Source organism: Propithecus coquereli, unplaced genomic scaffold, assembly GCF_000956105.1.
Source record: "Propithecus coquereli isolate 6110/MARCELLA unplaced genomic scaffold, Pcoq_1.0 Scaffold362, whole genome shotgun sequence".
NCBI classification, from domain to species: Eukaryota; Metazoa; Chordata; class Mammalia; order Primates; family Indriidae; genus Propithecus; species Propithecus coquereli.
The window spans coordinates 2,089,670-2,108,712 of record NW_012149308.1 but is presented as its reverse complement, the minus strand read 5'-3'; the positions used below and the strand labels follow the sequence as shown (position 1 = coordinate 2,108,712).

Genomic DNA, 19,043 nt, shown 5'->3' with positions numbered 1-19,043 from the left:
TCACACTAGGCACATTTCAAATGCTCAATAGTTGTATGTGGCTACTGCCGTCATATCAGACAGCACAGGTAAAGAAAATTTCCGTCATTCCAGGAAGTTCTTTGGGACGGTGCTAATTTCAAATACCATTATCCCAGTAATTCATTGGTTTAATATATTCTTCAAATGAATTAGCTATTTTCTAGGCTCTGAGGGACTAGGATGTTAGAGTTGTGGTGGCAGTGAGTGATCAGGACAGATCTGATACAGTGACTCACTGAAGTAACCTAAACAGCCAAGAGGTATATACTGAGTACCGGAGAAGTAGAATTCCAGAATAAGTGAGAAAAGTCATAATGTCAACATTTATTCCTTAATTACCTTTCAAAGGAATCTTCTTATTCTTTTCAGATTCACCTGGCATTCCACCTAGTGCTAATGCACATCAGCTTTTTCGGGGGTTTAGTTTTGTTGCTATTACCTCAGATGATGAAAGCCAAGCTATGCAGACAGTTGGTGTACATTCAATTGTTCAGGTGAGTGGATGTCTAAATACTTTTAAATTTGAAATGTTTTTAAGATACAGCTTATTGTGTGAATAATTAGATTTTTTTCTGCTGACTCCAAGCAGCTTAAAATACATTTTATATCATTAATGTTACTCTTAGAAATTTCTTCCATATGTCATTGAAAAGGTTATAAGAACCAAAATCCTGGATACCTATGTGACTTGAAAATAGAATTCTAAGAGAGTTGAGACAAACATCGCTGTCTTGTCTCTCTTCTTTCCTGTGCCTCAAAATGTTTATCATGCCTAGTTTGTTTCATCTCCTGCCTCTCTCAGGTCATCTGTGATGAATTGAGGTCTCCTGGTTCCTTGATGCCTTAGAACAAGGGTTAGCAGACTCTCTGTAAAGGGTCAGATAATAAATATTTGAGGCTTTATGGGCTATATGATCTCTGTCACAATTACTCAACTCTGCTGTTGCAGCACAAAAGCAGCCTTAGATAATACATAAACAAATGGGCATGGCTGTGTCCAGTAATACTTTATTTACAAAAACAGATTTGGCTTACAGGCTTACAGTGTGGCAACCTCTGCCTTAGAAAGATATAAGAAATAAAAATAAACTCAAATCTTAAGTTTTCCAAGTTTTGTGTTCTTGTTCTTCTGGAGCCCCTTTCGTCATTAGGAAGAAATGGTCATCGGTACTGCCTTAGGGTGCCCCCTATCTCTTTATCCCATCTCTTCATCAGAGTTGGAGAAAAAGTAGGTAAAGGCCATAGAAGAAGCAGGTTTCTAGGAGGGTGTGGGAGTATGTTTGTAACAGGAGATTGGACTAGTAAATTAAATATTGTTAGAGGAACACAAGTAGTAGAAACCACTGGATTCCTTTCTTCTCATACTAATATCATAGAAAGATAAATTTAATTCATGTTTGTAATTATAGAGGGAACTGGATATATTTTTTGAAGCAGTGAATTGTTTTTAGAGTATCATTAGTGCTTGAATTTGCTTGATGATTAAGTTTCTTTTGCTCTAAAGTTTTTTTTTCGTGAGTCAGTCATCTTGCTTTCCACTTTCTAGAAAACCAATTTAAACTCTGATTTTCAAATAAAGTTCGTGTTGAAAAAGACTGTCCCTTTTACTATGCAAGCACATGAATGTATGGCAGGTTTTTAAATTATAAATTCTGTACTTAACATAGAAACTACAAACTTAATAACAGAATTCAAGTTTTATCCCCTTCCAAGCTCATAGGCATGGAGGTCTCATATCAGTATAGCCAGGGGCAACACAACTTACCTCAGCCTGTTTATAGAACCAGTAATTTGCTGTTCATCATCTACCACATGTTATTAGTCCCTAACCCATGAACAGCTTCTTTAGCAGAAGTTATATAAAGCTGTGACTTGAGGGTGAAGAAAGGAGGGCATGGCTACTGAAAGTCCAAAATGATAACAGATACTGCTTGCAACGTATGCATTGTTTTTATTTAATCCTCACCATTACCCTCTGAGAAAACACAGGCTCAAAGTTACATGGCCTATAAGTAGTGCATCCGAGACAAGAATCCAGATATTCTAATACTGAATCATCCTAAATTTTTTCCTTCTATACCAGGAGTTTCCAATTTCTCCTCATTTGCAAAAGTGCTTCAAAAACCTATGGCTGGTTGGGGAGTGGAAGGGGGCTAAATCACAAAGTTATAGGTTCTTTATCAAATAGCTCTGCTTTTTCTGTTGTACATATTCAGTTTATCTTTTTAACATAAGCTTTTTTGAAAGGCATATTTCTTAGTGCACATTTTATTGCAAATACTTCTAAAATATGTACTTATAGAAGAATAGGTGCTATAAAGACTCATTTTTATTCTTGCTGATATTAATTTATATTTATAGTTAACATCAACAATGCATGCTGAGTAACAGATTCCCCTATTATGAAATGAACTAAAGGCATTACAGAACTCTTCATCAGTTTCTAATTTTGTTTGTAGCAGTTGCACAGGAACAGTATTCAGTTTACTGATGGGTATGAAGTAAAAGAAGATATTGGAGTTGGCTCCTACTCTGTTTGCAAGAGATGTATACATAAAGCCACAAACATGGAGTTTGCAGTGAAGGTAAATATTTTTAAATTTAAAATGCAGCTTGAACAGTTGTTATTCATGCATGTCAGTACCAGATAAAAATTACATTCTTCTCTTTGGTAAAAGTGCCTTTTGTTATAAAAAGTTAAGGTAAATTTAAATATCTGGCTAGTTATCTTCAGAGATCTTAATCTGGAACCATGGATTTCCCCGTGGGTTAAAGGTAAGGTGATTATATATCCAGTTTGTCCAGGGAAGTACCAGTTTGCACCTCACATGATTTTTAAAGCACCCCCTTTACTCTCAAAAGTCCCCATTTTATGATCAGGGTGTCAGAAAATTCCTCAAAATTGTGTGCCAAGATTTGTGTGTTTACCTTTTTTCTGGCAAAAATGTTTATACCTTTCTTCACATCTAAAAGGATCTGGGAACCAATAAAAAAACAAAAACTACTATCATAAAATTTATTAGCATTAGCTGTTTTAATTTCATCAGATATTCTAAGACAGATTTTTCTAAGCCAAAACCAAGGCACCTCTCTCTGTGATGAAGTTTGAATTTCAAACATTTAGTTATAAGTGAACAAATACTGTACTGAAGTCTCTGCCTTTTCACTCCTTGGAATAAAAACCTATGCTCTCCAATCTCAAGCAATTCAAGTAATATCTTAAAGGTTTCAACTTATCTTGAACCTTAGAACTAGTTAATAAATACGGGCAACTCATGTTTAGCTAGCGAGAGAGTGACATTAATTGTTATCACTATTCTATACTTGGATGTAATTGCTTTAAAAAGTCATCAATGTGTATAAGGCTTTCTGTTAGATAAAAGGATAAACCATGGCAATACATTTAATTTGGTATTCTCCTATTCATTGCTCTTATTGAAATCTGGGATACATAGAAATTTTCAAATTGCTTACATAAAAGGAGAAAAAAGGAATAATGTATTTGGTGGTCAGTTTAAGGATGTATCTTGCCTCCATAAACACATCAAAAAAAGCAGAAATGTCCTGAAGCCCCCTTTGAATTACAGGAACCAGAAGCGGTATACCCAAAGCCTTGAGAATATCTTTAAGGTTATTTGTTGATTCTTATGACTTAAATTAGAACCATAAAACCAATATCAACACAGCTGGATTCTACCGAAATTACCACATATTTGAGGTCCACAAGCACAAGTATAGATATAATATAAGCTGGGCTCAGATTAACAGATCAATGTTGTCAAAAATAACACCTCCCAGTGTGTTCTGGTTTTCAGAAGACTAGTTCCAGATCATCTCTAGAATTGGCATATCTATTCCATATACCTATCCTCTAAATTACCCTTTTGCCTAATTCCACACTGTCATTTGCAGTTGATTACAGTGAGCACCTATATATTCGTCTTTCCCTGTTCTCCAAATACAGAACTGCTTTACAACTACAGTCAACTGTTGAAAAACACAGAGATTAGGGTCACTGACCCCCACGCAGTCAAATCCACTTACAACTTTTGACTCCCCAAACACTTAACTACTAATAGCCTACTGTTGACCAGAAACCTTACTGGTAACATAATTAACACATATTTTGTATGTTATATGTATTTTATACTGTATTCTTACAATAAAGTAAGCTAGAGAAAAGAAAATGTTATTAAGAAAATCATAAGGAAGAGAACATATATTTACTGTTCATTAAGTGGAAGTGAATCATCATAAAGTTCTTCATCCTCATCATCCTCACACTGACTAGGCTGAGGAGAAGGAGGGAGAGGAGGGATTGGTCTTGCTATCTCAGAGATGGCAGAGGTGGAAGAAAGTCCATGTATAAGTGGACCTGTGCAGTTCAAACCCATGTTGTTAAAGGATCACCTGTAAATCCATTTCAGATAGAAGATTGAGCTCACACTGAGAGTTCTAACCTCTTTCCTAGGTTGCTAGAGTGTTTGGGTATTTATTGCAATACATTAATTACTAAGTTGTTTTAAAATTGAATATACAAAGGCCAACAAATTTGTTTCAGACCACCTTTTGAATGAATTGAAAACAAAATTTGTCTTTTTAATATAATATTACTTTAACAGATTAAAACATTAAGAGAAATATCTTTAAGAAGCAGCTGACATAAAAGGGTTAGAAAGCTACATTAGTATTTTAAAGGGCTTTATTATAATAATTAAACTTAATTCCAGCCAAGTAAAATTCTTGGTGTGGTTTTCTGTGTAGCTTTCTGCCTAGCTTCAAAATAAACATGTTCTACTTAACTGGTAATTAATTTTTATAAGTAGCTTGCGACTAATGGGGTATTCCATTGAAGTATTTTATTAAAGGAAGTCAGATGCTAGCGGTGGTGTTATAGATACATCTAGCTCTTAATTATCTCTATTGATAGGGGTTAGAAGTTGACTGAGTTCCCAAATGTTTAAGACACGCAGGGATGGAAAAAAAGATATGTTAACTGTATTCTTGGTATCTTTTCTCAAGGCTTTTGAATATTTATTAAGTCCTAAACTTACTACAAACTTACATTGGAGAGACCTGGTGGGAATGTGACTCATGGATTAGAGTTTACAGCCTTGCCATCTATATCAAGACTGGCTCTGGCTGGGTGCGGTGGTTCGCACCTGTAATTTTAGCACTCTGGGAGGCCGACACAGGAGGATCACTTGAGCTCAGGAGTTTGAGACCAGCCCGAGCACTCAGGAGTTTGAGACCAGCCCGAGCAAGAGTGAGACCCCGTCTATACTAAAAATAGAAAAAGTTAGCCAGGTATGGTGGCACACGTCTGTAGTCCCTGCTACTAGGGAGGCTGAGGCAGGAAGATCGCTTGAGCACAGGAGTTTGAGGTTGCTGTGAGCTAAGCTGATGCCACGGCACTCTAGCCTGGGCAACAAAGCAAGACTCTGTCTCAGGAAAAAAAAAGACTGGCTCTCGAATTAAACAAACAGTCTGGCCAGGTAGTTGAATAAAACTGATTGATAAATAGCTTATCAGTATATATAGTATATATTATACATATGGTAATACCTAAGATCTCTAGCTGTAAATAATTAAGGTTTATAACTGTATAGTTGATGAAATTTTATGATAAATGTCTGCCTTTTAGATTATTGATAAAAGCAAGAGAGACCCAACAGAAGAAATTGAAATTCTTCTTCGTTATGGACAGCATCCAAACATTATTACTCTAAAGGATGTAAGTAGATTCTTTGACATGGATCATTTGAATCAGTTGTCTAACTTACATTTGGAATACTGTATTTTCAAACATCCTATGGTAGACAACTCAATACAATAAGTTTGAAAGTTATATTTGAGAACAATGTATATAGCATAATTCCATTTATCAAGAAAAATGTTTAAATAGTTAATTTTTCTACTTTTGCTTTAAGAAGAAAAGTATTTTTGACATTATTGCTTTTAGTATCTGTATTTATTTGAACATTTACCCAAATGTTCAATATTAATATTATTATTAATTAATATTCAGGATTGACTAGTCTCACCCTTCATAAAGTCCCCAAACTGTTTTCCACATTACTGCCAGAGAGATCTAACGCCCATATCTACCCATGTAACTTCCCTGCCTACAATTCATACTCCCCAGCCCCTTAAGCCCCTGCCTTCCTCTGTGGTAGTTTTCTTCTTCACACACACTTCCTCACACACCTTATGCTTCGTGCACTAGTATGTACAATTTTTGAGTGTGCCTCATTTTCTCATGCTACTCTTTGAGTTACGCTTCCCTCAGTTGTGAACACCATTCCCCTTCTTCTTTGCCTGACTAACTACCACACATCTAAGATTTTGCTAAGGCATTACTTCCTCCGGGAAGCCAGCCCTGCCTTGCCCATCACCACCCCCAGGATAAGTGAGATATCTTTTCCCTGGGCTGTCACGATACCCTGCTACCTGTGTGTCTCCCGGCTTTTATTATAGCGGAGTATTGGCAAAGGGTGTGAACTCCCTACGCAGTGTTAAGTCCTCTCTTGCTGTTGAATATCTTCATGCACAAGGGATGCTCACATAGGTTCAAAGGCCATATCTGGGTGTTGTCAAAACTCCAGTTTCCTCAGATTAATTTATGACCGCTCATTGTTAGATGGAGAATGTTAACTTAGTCACATTAAAATGTGAAGCTGTTTAAGTGACTCTTTAAGTAACATAATCTTCAAGAATACAACCAAAAAAATGAAAAAGGAAGTATAGAAAATACTTCCTGAGCCTTGCCTTGGAAGCTCCCTAAGCTGTCACTATTTTTTTTACATCTTTGCTCCTTCCTTCATTTCAAATTCCAAAGTCTCTAAAATTTTCCTGACTTTTAGTACAGCATGTACAACACTTTTTTTACTCTTATTTATGTCTGTTCCTCCCTTCTACAGTAAAAAAATTTGAGGATAGGTACCTTGTTCTCTCCATATTTGGGGCCCTGGCACATACCTGTATAGTACCTGGTACTTCTTATGGAGCTAAATAAAGGTTTTCAGTAACTCTATGGTGAGGGGAAAATAAAAAGGACTGAAGTTTAATAAAGAGATTATTTTAGTTAGAGATTGCCCAGAGTACAAATCCAAAATATCAGTGAGCTTTCTATTTCTACATTAGGAGTTCACTAGTATGCTTTTGTGTATTTGGATGGGATTTCTCTTTGCTCCTTAATTTTCCTACTTAATTGTTGTCTACAACTTGTCTTTCAATTTAATCAAAACCAGAATAATTCATTCTGGGTATACAGAAGTTCTGCCATTGCAGAAATTCCAGGAAGATCACAGGAACATGCCAGTCCCTGCCTTCATCAATAGATTAAAAAAAAAAAAAACAAGATCAAGAAGAGGAATGAATCCTAAGAGCAAAAGTTCAATGCCTCTTCATATACTATGACTTGGATTGCTCTGAATTAAGTTCCACAGAAGGAAGTTACTGGATATTTTTCTGATATTCAATCCCATCAATCCCTATTTTAATATTCTTACATGTATAAAATTGAAAATTTAATATCCTCCATTGGTTGTAACAAGTAAAATTTTTTCATGAACATAAAATGAATTTTAATTTCTCTTTAATATGCTAATCTTTGTTTTGGGCACACGTAAAGCTTCAAATAAGTTTTTACATTTTGATGTTGAATTTTATAGGTATATGATGATGGAAAATATGTGTATGTAGTAACAGAACTTATGAAAGGGGGTGAATTGCTGGATAAAATTCTGAGACAGAAGTTTTTCTCTGAACGAGAGGCCAGTGCTGTCCTGTTCACTATAACCAAAACTGTTGAATATCTTCATGCACAAGGGGTAAGTCTTTTTAACATTTAATATATATGTGTGTATGCACACCTTTTTTCTTTTTCTTTCTCAATGGTTAAGCTAAAATTACAAAGGTAGAGGTAGAAGTTACTTTATGCATGTAATAGAGAGTAACTACTATTAGCTTAACAGATTGACTGCCATGTGAGTTGTATTAACTCATGCTAGTTTTGAGCCCGGGGCCTCGTGAAGCAAAATCCTGCAGTTGGTTCGTGAAAATCTTGTTGATGTTCTTATTGTTACAATTAATATTGACAATTTAATTCTAAAAAATGTGGATTGCGTTGCATATAACTCATGCAAAGAAAACAATAAAAAATAAAGAATTTTTCATTAAATTAGAAAGGATTGCTTTGTTTTTGAAATTTTTATCCTGTTTTCATAATAAAATACCATGGCCCCAAAGAAAAAAATTTATTTTGTAGTGTGGCAGTCATTGTGTTAATTATCCTACTGGTCCTCCTCTACATAAACTTCTCCCATTGAGCTTGAAGTGCTACCTTGAAATTCTAGCTTATTTATATCATACTCTTAGGCTTTCCAAGAAAAAGTGAGTGAGATCTTCTGATCTGGAAAACATAATATCATTTCTGCTAGGTCACCTTGTACCCTTGAAAACCAGGCCCACTTCAAGTTAGAAGCAAAACCAGGGAATCCTGTATTCACATGTAAAAGGAAATCCTTAAAACAAATGAGGCCAGGTAGTCATCTGGCTTCTGGCTGGGTGGATGCTTTCTTCATTTCTTCCTGCATACAGATTTTTAGTAAACAGCAAAAGAATTAATATTTTTAAAGAAGGGAAGTCTGGGATGGAAAGAGGAGAAAGGAGAAAATGAGGGGTGACAAGGAAGAAAGGAGAACAGCAGAGGAGTAAAGAGGGATGGAAAGCCAAAAAAAAAAAAATAAAAGATTGCCTCTTTTTAAAAATTTCTTTTAGTGGACAAATAAAAATCAGATATATTTATGGTATACAATGTGATGTTTTGATATGTATACAAAAGATTACTTCTTAAGTTCAATTTCAGTGCATTGTTCTCAGTTCGTCTTTGCCCCTAAAAGCCAACAAATAGAATGTGTTAATTCTGTCAAATCACAACTTGGTAAGAAGAAAGAAAAAAAATTAAAAAGAGAAATTTTTTTAAAAGGGGAATATGTTAATGCTAGAGCTTCCTAACTTCTGGCTTGTCAAGATTTGCCTAGTGTATTGTACCTTGAAATTAGTAGAACTCAGTATTCACTGAAGAATTTATGCAGTCGTCTTCCATGTTCTTTTCCCAATACTTCATCAGTAATTAGTCCTTAAAATAGTCTTGGAAACTATTTTAGGAGAAATAATGGAGAAGTAATGTGCTGGATGTTAGGAACTATAACTTGATTGATTGGACTATAGACTTAGACTTTGGTGATGGAAGAAAACACTCAAGTCTAAAAACGAGGGTTAGAGAAGCTTATGATAAAAGAAGTTTAATAGTCCCCCCTTATCTGCAGTTTCGCTTTCTGTGGTTTCAGTTACCCACAGTCAACCATGGTCTGAAAATATTATGGTATTTTGAGAGCGAGAGAGAGACCACACTGACATAACTTTTATTATTCTAATTTACTATTAGTCATTGTTAATCTCTTACTGTACCTAATTTATAAATCAAACCATTGGTATGTATAGGGAAAAACATAGTGTATATAGAATTCGGTACTATCCTCAGTTTCAGGCATTCACTGGGGGTGTTGGAACATATCCTCCACAGATAAGGGGGGACTACTATATTCAAGTAGGTCATTAAAGGAGGAAAATAATATAAAACTGTTTTAAAAAGGTATCTTTTTGTGTGTGTGACATCTTCGCTTGTATATCAAATAGGCGATACCTGAAACAAAGTCCAGATTTAATTTTTCCTTTTTATTCCTAAATGCCATGTCTGTTCCATTTAGTCTGTCAACTCTTATTTGTTGTGTGTATGCCTTGTACATGCTATTCCCTCTACTTAGAATGACTTTTCCACACTGTTCTTATGGCTTCTTCATTCTGTTCTTCACTCTTGGATCAGATGTTACCTCCTCTGGAGATCCTCCCTGACCACACTATTTAAATTGACCTCCCTAGTTTTGCTTCATCTCTTAACCTGTCCATTCTCTGCCTTCCTGACTACTGTGTAAGCTCCTAGCATGGAAAGACCAGGATCTTATGGGTCTTGATCATCACAGTATCCTCACCTTGTTATATAATACACTGGCACATGATAGGCACTCAATAAATATTGTTAGATGAGTGGATAACCTGAAGGGAGAGGTTATTGCTCTTTGCATTTCTCCTTAAACCTATTACTCATTTGGACAAAGAGGAGGAAGGTAAATACTGTTCTTTCTTCCTCCTCCTTGCTCCAGGTCTATGTTAGAGAATTACACTTTACATTACCAGCATTTTATAATGTTGGGATAACTTCAGGTCAGCACTCATCATCTTGTTAAGTACATTGCTTGACAGTTTGTGAATAAAGAACTTTCGGTAATGGAAATGTATTGTTAATGTTAACTCTTATAATTTGTATTTCAATTAGGTGGTTCACAGAGACTTGAAACCTAGCAACATTCTTTATGTGGATGAATCTGGTAATCCAGAATCTATTCGAATTTGTGATTTCGGCTTTGCAAAACAGCTGAGAGCAGAAAACGGTCTTCTCATGACTCCTTGTTATACTGCAAATTTTGTTGCACCAGAGGTAAGTGTGAGAGAGTTTACTTGCAGCATTTCAGTATGTTTAAAAACTCATTTGCTATGTTTAATATAAAATAGTTTATAACGTGATTTAATTGAAGACTTACTGAACAAATAATTAGGATAAAATGCCTGCCCTTTATTTTCCTGTTTAATGCTTCAATGACATCTGATTGCCTACAGGAGAAGAATCTAAATTACTTAACGAGATATCATAAAAGCCCTTCAATCTCTCTAGTATTCCGTACCTTAAGTTCTGGCCACACTGAACTTCTTGCCTATCACTAAGCCTGCTGTGCTCTCTTGCCTCTGCCCTTTGAATGTCCTCTACCCTCCCCCACCTCCTCCATTTGCCTACTAAACTCTTACTTATAGGTCCAGTACAAGTGAGCCAGCCTCTATCCTTCCCTCTCTCCCCATGTCAAGAATAAATTGCTTCCTCATTTTTATACCCATAGCACTTCAGACATGATTTTGTTACAATACTTATGTTGAATTGTTAACTATTTCTATGTTTATTTCCCCTGCCAGCTCCTGATTTTTTTAAGGAAATTAGGGATTTTTGTATCTATCATAGCTGATGCTTGATAATACTTGGTTATTATTAAATGCTTGAGTGAATCAAATTATACATAAAAGTACTATCTTGCACTATATCATTTGTGCTAGGTTATGCGTGTTCTTAAAAACATTGTTTTTTGTAACCATTTCTGTAGCCCCATGCAAAATATAAATTCATTAAAATAAGAAACTTCATTTTGTTTTATAGTCTCCTGTGTGCCTACAGTACTCAATAAGTGTTCATTTGAATACCAAAATTAAATTTTTATATATGTGAATTAGTAGTAGAATGTTCTAGAATAAGATTAATATATTGCCTTATTTGTTAATCATATTCTGTTGGCATTTGATTATAGGCATTTGATTTGAGAGATAGAATTCAGTTCACAGCCTATCCAAATATGTATAAAAGACAATGGTGTGGTAATACTAATTTTTCACTTTTTCTAGGTTTTGAAGCGACAAGGCTATGATGCTGCTTGTGATATATGGAGTCTCGGTGTCCTTCTCTATACAATGCTTACCGGGTGAGTATGTACCGTGTGTTCTAAGCATTTATTTTGCTTAATCTAGGTATTTTTCTTAATCCATATGTTGTCATATCTTTCTATGTTTTCTCATCTGTCTAATATGTACAATCCTGTATTCCACATTTATAGCTATATCATTACTGATTTTTTAATAATGTACCAGTTATTAATATCTTGAAGTCTTAAATTGATTTTTTCCATACCTTTTTTATACTCTCATTATGTCAAAAAATACACTAGTTTTTAATACTTTATAATGTGTCATATGTTAAAATATTTATATTATTGTATATTAAGTCTAATGTTTTATAACCTAAACCTTGACCTGGTGCTTTATGGAACTTCATTTTATTGATTTTTTTTCCTCTTTGGTAGATTTGAATAAAGCATTACATAAACTAAATTACTCAGAGTACTTTTGGACACTGTCAATAAATATAAAGATTACACTAACATTTTAATTTTATTATAAATTAGTTACACTCCATTTGCAAATGGTCCTGATGATACACCGGAGGAAATATTGGCACGAATAGGTAGTGGAAAATTCTCACTCAGTGGTGGTTACTGGAATTCTGTTTCAGACACAGCAAAGGTAAGAATGGCTTCCAGTTACTAGCTTTTGAGAAAATAATTTTTCATAATTCATAATGAGAAGAAATACCATCAGTTAGAAACCTTTGTTTAAAAATTAGTATGTTGAAGTGATGTTACCAAATAACTTGAACTCGAAAATAGACCAATTATTTTGTTTCTTTCCCAGATGACATTGGTTTGGCCTTATTATCTATCTGCATCTAAAGCTATTTCTTACTGATGAACATGACGAATAATAATAGTGATAGTCTTCATGATTTGTCTGTCTATTGTGTGCCTCACACTGCACTTTACCTAAATTAGCTCACGTAATCCTCATAACACCCCGTGAAATAGGTGGTAGTATCCCCATTTCACAGAAAGAAACCAAGGCCCAGAATTTCAGTATGAACTTGTCCATGGTAACACACCAGGTACATGTGGGTGTTTCAAACTAAATTATCTGATTTCAAAACCCTCATTCTCTAGAATAATTACACCATGTTCTATTTTTGATTCATGTTATAAAGAAAGGGATCTCATCTTTTTCACAATAAACAGTGGCATAGTTTTATAGCATCTGCTTGAAATCAGTTTGAAGAGCCCTTCTCACTGGAAGATCTGCCATCCCCTGAATAGCACTGACTTGCTTTCCAACTCTGCTCTACTTTCACTTTATTCATAGAAAATTCTTTTTTTAAAAAAAAGTACAGTTTTCCACTTCAAAATAAGAAAAACATAAAGGAGATAAAGAAGATACATATTAGTAAAAATGCTTCCTGATTTTTCTTAGGGGTGGAAGCTTAGTTGAAGTGATTATGTAAGTAAGTAGAACACATCAAAAATGTACATAGATTCTATTGGCATAAAGCATGAAGCTTCAGCTGACCAGTTTAATGTCTGTGTAGATAACATTTGGTTTTATAACTGCATTTAGAATGAAATGTTAGTCCTTACCTTTTTCTAATAATAAAATTTCTTAAACCAGATAATTCATTTTTCTGGGTACCTGCTTCCTTTGTACTTCCCTTATTGAGCACCCACAATATACTTAATACATGAAGGCCCTAGAGATTAAAGATGTGACAAACATAGAATTCCTGATCTCAGGAAGCTCACAGCTTTCCAGAAGCAGTGAAGGAGTTTGCCAGGCAGATTTTGGCAGCAGAAGGATGTAGTTCATCGCAAGCTGAGGGAGCAGCACATGTATATAGGTAGTGATGATAGCATGAGAGTAGCAGAATGCCTCTAGGCGGGTCCTTCCATGTGACTAGTGCAGGGTGCACAGGAAAGGTTAGCTGATGAACCCAGATTGTGAAAGGCTTTGTGGCTCACGCTCAGGATTGTGGGCTTACTCTGGGTATTGTGGAACTGTTAAAACATTAAGCAGTGCAGTGCTCAGACTTTCCTTTTGAAAGTATACTCCATGGAACAGTGATTCTCATCAGTAGAGTCTGCCATAAACTTAGTAATGACCAGTTATAAGGTATATTAAGTAAAGTTACTAATAATAAACTATCACAGCTTATACATTACTTGTTTTTTTAATAAGTTAAAGCAAGTTGAGATTATAATTTTATTCTCATTCACTTGCATCCCAGTATGCTTTTTTTGGTGAGAGAGAAAGGGATGAATGAGGATAGAGATACAAATAGAGCACAAAAAATTACATCCAGTTCACAGCCTGTCTTGTAAATTCCATGTTGTTAATGGCAACTTTTGCTAATATGTACAGTTACGACTTGTGATTACAAGCATGATGTAATACCAGGACTAGCCACAAAATGGAAGGGAGGGCTCTATCAATCTGGGTGTGTCCCCTAAAGAGCAAGTTACACATGTGAATGTTATTGGTCATGTGGGCCATACATGTCAAATGTAGCTTTGAGAAGAACAGGACCATAGCTGCCATTTTCTGAGCTTTTACGTGCCAAGGACTGTGCTAACACTTTTACATTGTTTCATTCGGTCCTCACTGACCTAATACTAGGAACATTACTTGTAAGGTTTTGCAATATTTCAGGTCAGGAATGATAAGAACCTAAACTAGAGCAGTTGTAATGGAATTTGAGCCAAATGGAAGAGAAATTTAGGAGGCAGAATAGACTTAGTGGTTTATTAGACATAAGAAATGAAAGAGAGGCCGGGCGTGGTGACTCACGCCTATAATCCTAGCACTCTGGGAGGCCGAGGTGGGTAGATCGCTCAAGTTCAGGAGTTCGAGACCAGCCTGAGCAAGAGCAAGACCCCATCTCTACTAAAAAAAATAGAAAGAAATGATCTGGACAACTAAATATATATATATATAAAAATTAGCCCAGCATGGTGGCGCATGCCTGTAGTCCCAGCTACTCGGGAGGCTGAGGCAGAAGGATCGCTTGAGCCTAGGAGTTTGAGGTTGCTGTGAGCTAGGCTGACACCACGGCACTCTAGCCTGGGCAACAGAGCAAGACTCTGTCTCAAAAAAAAAAAAAAAAAAAAAAAGGAAAGAAATGAAAGAGAAGCAGGTATCAAGCAAGCAGTCCCTATTTCTACCTCGGGCAAATGGGCATGGGGTGGTGTCCTTTAGAGAGATGTAGAATACAAAAGTAGTTTTGGAAGGAGCAGTGGTTGCAGATTTGGACGTTATAAATTTGAAATGCTTAAGCGATATAATTAGGAGATGTATGTCCATTAGGCAACTGGCTATATAGGTATAGATTTTAGGTGAGAAGTCTGGGGTGAAGCTTGAAGAGTTGTTATCATCCATAGTAGCCAAAGTCGTGAGTATGAATGAGATTATCTGAGCAGAGGGGTAAGAGAGCTAAGGAAGGAGTTTGGGGGAGCACCACCATTAAAGGAATAGCTGTAGAAGGAGAAGTAGTTCCAAGTGACTTTGCCAAAAGTGCATTGGTTAACACACAGATTTGATTAAAATGATAACAGAGTTTTGTCATAGCTCTGGGAAGTTTTACAACTTTTTATGCATTTTAAGCACTTTTGCCCATTTTCAGAATTTTAAAGGGGAGCTTCCTAATTTTTTTAGCTTTTTAACTTCTAGTTCTGTTCAGTAGCTTATTCCTGTTCTTAGCTGTTAATGATAACTAAAAATAAGAAACTGTAAATGTCTAATAGCAGAGGAGTACTTGGAACAACATCACCCCAATTCCCAGTATCTAGTCAACCACCAGATTCTGTCAGTTCTTTCTCCTAAATGCCTCAATTCCATGCATTTCTCACTATCTTTTATACCCCTCCCTGAAACTGTCATCTTTCACCTGTCTCCAAATTGGAGTCTCCAGGCTTGTCCCCACAAATCCATTTTCCTCTACACTTAGTGGGTGTGATCTCTCTACTTGATCACATCGCTCCCTTACTTTAACACATTGACTGCCACACTAGAAAAAAAAGGTTTTTTGCTTGGCGCCATGGTGTTTTATTACTAAAATAGAATAAAACCTTTGAAAATAAAATGATCTTTTCTAATTTAACACAAAATGTGTTATTTTTTATTGTTTTCTCTGCATGAGTTATATGCAACTTGAAAAATAGTTCACGCAGGTCCCAAGGTGAAGAGACATGTGAGTTACATATGCTTCACGAGGCCCCAGGCTCAAAACTAGCGTGAGTTAACTCACATGGCAGTTGATGTGTTAAATGCTTTATTGCCTTCAGAATAAGTCCACATTTGCTAATATGGCTTACAAGGGCCTTCCTGGTCTGGTTCCTTCTCACCTCTCCCACTTTATCCGCTGCTGCATTCTCCTTGACAATAAATTAATGCTGCAGCCACGTTGCACTCCTGTCGGTTCCTTAACTGTGACATCTTCTCTCACACCTGAGGGCTTCCTCCAAATGCACTCTCTTCTGTCTACTGTACCTAAAATGCTGTTTTCCCTTTCCCTTCTCTAATCTAACTCCTGCTTCTCCTTCAGGTCTCAAATTCCTCTTAAGAAGTCACTTTTAAGCCACCCCACCCAGTTCAGGTCAGGTGTCTCTTTATGTTCCTCTAGCTGCACCTGGTATTTGTTCATCCTGTCAAAGAACTTCTTACTTGCTTTGTGATTGATTCTTTTTCTCTTCCTCACTGGCCTGAAAGCTTCATGAGGCCAGAGTTCAATTTCTGTTGTGTTCTGCTAACTACCCAATGCCTAGCAGAATGCCTGGCCTTTAATGCATATTCATAGATGTATTTTGAGTGAAAAATTACACAAATGGTAGATGGCTTTTATAAATGACAGTTCTGCCCCATAAATATATACAACCATTATGTACCCTATTAATAATTAAAAATTTAAAATAAAATAAATGACAATTGTGTTATCATTTTGAAGAGTGTAAAACCCCATAGCGATTGTGTGCATCTATATTCCATGCATAGGAAAGGCATTTGGATAGATAGTATTAATAGTGATTGTCTCTAGAAGAGTGGAATTATGGGTGTTCTTCATGTGCTGTTACTTCTCTGTATTTTCTGAGTTTTCAGTAATGCCCATAAGTTGCTTGTAAAGTAGAAAAAAATAAAAAGAACTCTATAATCTTTTTGGGGGGCATTTAGAGCCCTCCAATTAAATTCCCATTTTTGGACATTTATGTTCTGCTTTTCAGTCTTATCAGCAGCACAAAAAAATCTTAAAATCTGAACATTACTTAAACCTACAGAAATATAGGAAACTCGGAAAACCAGAGGAAAAAAGAGCCACAGTACTTAAAGATACATAAAATGTGGTAAATTGATATTTTGTAATACACTGAAATTACTGTTACTCAAGAGTGAGAAAACAGACTGGGGTATTTTTTTGGTCCAAACTGTCATGTAGACCAAATCACTTTGAGCCCAAAGAGCTGCTACAGGAAAAAAGCATCATGGAAGCTAAGGAAGAATGCTCACCATTATCAAGTACCATAGGAAAAGAAGCAAAAAATAAAAAGTTTAAGCTTGTTTTATTATTATTCTTCCCGTGGCAGGACCTGGTCTCAAAGATGCTTCATGTAGACCCTCATCAGAGACTGACTGCTGCTCTCGTGCTCAGACATCCTTGGATTGTCCACTGGGACCAACTGCCGCAATACCAACTAAACAGACAGGACGCACCGCATCTGGTAAAGGTGAGTGGCCCCATTCAGTCACTATTTTCTGCACATCCTCCAAGAGAGGCTCCAAGAAACCCTCTCCGTGCCCCCAGCACCTTTCCCCTTCAGCCTGCATCCAGTTCTGGTGTGGGATTCTCTTAGAGTGGGTGACTTAGAAAAAACCAAGACATGTCAAAATATCAGTAATAAAACTAGTTTAAGAGGAACTTTTGAATTTCTCTCAGTCTACATAAGTAGGTATTCACTATCAATAAGGACAGATAAGCTTATGATTTCCTAACTTAAAGAGTGTGCCTTGCTGCCTCTCGTATTAAAGAAGTGTAAGGGAAAAAAACGTTGAATAATCCTGAGAAAAGCGAGGACTGCTTCTTATGAGCCTATCCCTGACCTCTCTCATGCATAATTTCAACTTCCCATGTTGGCCTCTCCAGTTTAGTTAAATCAGAGAGTTTGACCAGTGTGGTGGTGATTTTCATTGTGAACCTAATAAAATCTATATACATTTTCATCTGGGAAAAAAACCTTCATTTCATATCTGTGTACATATTACTATCCATTGTCATTTTTGTTACCACCTTTCTTTCCTTTTTTCAGGGTGCCATGGCAGCTACATACTCTGCTTTAAACCGTAATCAGTCACCAGTTTTGGAACCAGTAGGCCGCTCTACTCTTGCTCAGCGGAGAGGTATTAAAAAAATCACCTCTACAGCCCTGTGAAGTGACCTCAGTGAGATATTTGGTACCATGGTGTAAGCTGATAGCACAAGTTCTGGTGACAGGTAGCACATATCTGAGAGACACCTGCAAGCACACACTGTCCCAGCTGGTACCCATAATGCTGCTGCTCCTGCTGCTGCTCCTGCTTTCGTCTCTTCTCGCTTTAAATGATTGTTAGCAAGTTAGATTTTCCTGGAGCTTCGGATGAAATGAAAATGGAAACATGATGAAGATATATTCACTGAATCAACAAGAAAAATAATGAACATATGAATACCACCTAAAAATACACTGAATAAAGTACTCTACACCATATAGCATTATTTTTATAGGAAATATTTCATGTCCCTTAAATATTCTTTGTTAGTTATAGGGATGGACAGTTTATGTTAAGCACTTAGCTTAAACAATCCGTTTATATTAGCACTGTATCCCTTGTGCCATCCAACATTTTGTATGTTTTTGTAAACAGTTCATATACAGTACATTTCTGTACTGCTTTCTTTAATGTATACATGCCTTGTTTAACTTGGAATCTATTATTATTAATCAATTGACTATTAAATCTGGTTAAATAGTTCACCTGGATTAACAGTATTGTTGGACAGCCCTAAAAATGACCAGATTGTGGAACAGCTGTTGAATGTAATTCTTTCAAAATGTACATATCTTTCCCCATGTCTGTTTCGCTGGTTCGTTCATTTGTTTCTTAAAGTCAGGTGCTCTGTCAGACTAACCTAGAGAGCTCTTATGATAAAGAAAGTGATACGTGTGTGGCGTGAAATCAAGAATACACCTACGAAGTTACTCCATATACTTTGCAACTCCTTAGGGTTCTTTTTTCCTGAATTAAGGAAGTAGTAGTCCTTGCACTTTCAATCTTACATCCATACTTAGTATTTGGCATATCATTTGTGATTTTGCTAATATACATCAAAGGCCTTTAAGAGTCATGGTAAAGAGATTGGTGAAGGAAAACTTAGCAACAGGTAGTTGAAGTCCTATTGG

The 19,043-nt window shown here is 36.1% G+C and overlaps 1 protein-coding gene across 1 annotated transcript in view; it reads left to right on the top strand.

Annotated features, from left to right (window-relative positions):
- The window catches only part of RPS6KA3 (ribosomal protein S6 kinase, 90kDa, polypeptide 3), a 116,620-nt gene extending 97,907 nt beyond the window's left edge, over positions 1-18,713 (top strand). The window contains exons 11-19 of the mRNA XM_012651678.1: positions 370-515; positions 2,481-2,606; positions 5,666-5,755; positions 7,695-7,853; positions 10,421-10,582; positions 11,590-11,666; positions 12,147-12,264; positions 17,193-17,333; positions 17,913-18,713. Of these exons, the coding sequence (XP_012507132.1) occupies positions 370-515; positions 2,481-2,606; positions 5,666-5,755; positions 7,695-7,853; positions 10,421-10,582; positions 11,590-11,666; positions 12,147-12,264; positions 17,193-17,333; positions 17,913-18,035 (1,142 nt within the window). The 3' untranslated portion in view covers positions 18,036-18,713. The remainder of the gene's footprint in view (positions 1-369; positions 516-2,480; positions 2,607-5,665; positions 5,756-7,694; positions 7,854-10,420; positions 10,583-11,589; positions 11,667-12,146; positions 12,265-17,192; positions 17,334-17,912) is intronic.
- The last annotated feature ends 330 nt before the right edge of the window (positions 18,714-19,043 follow it).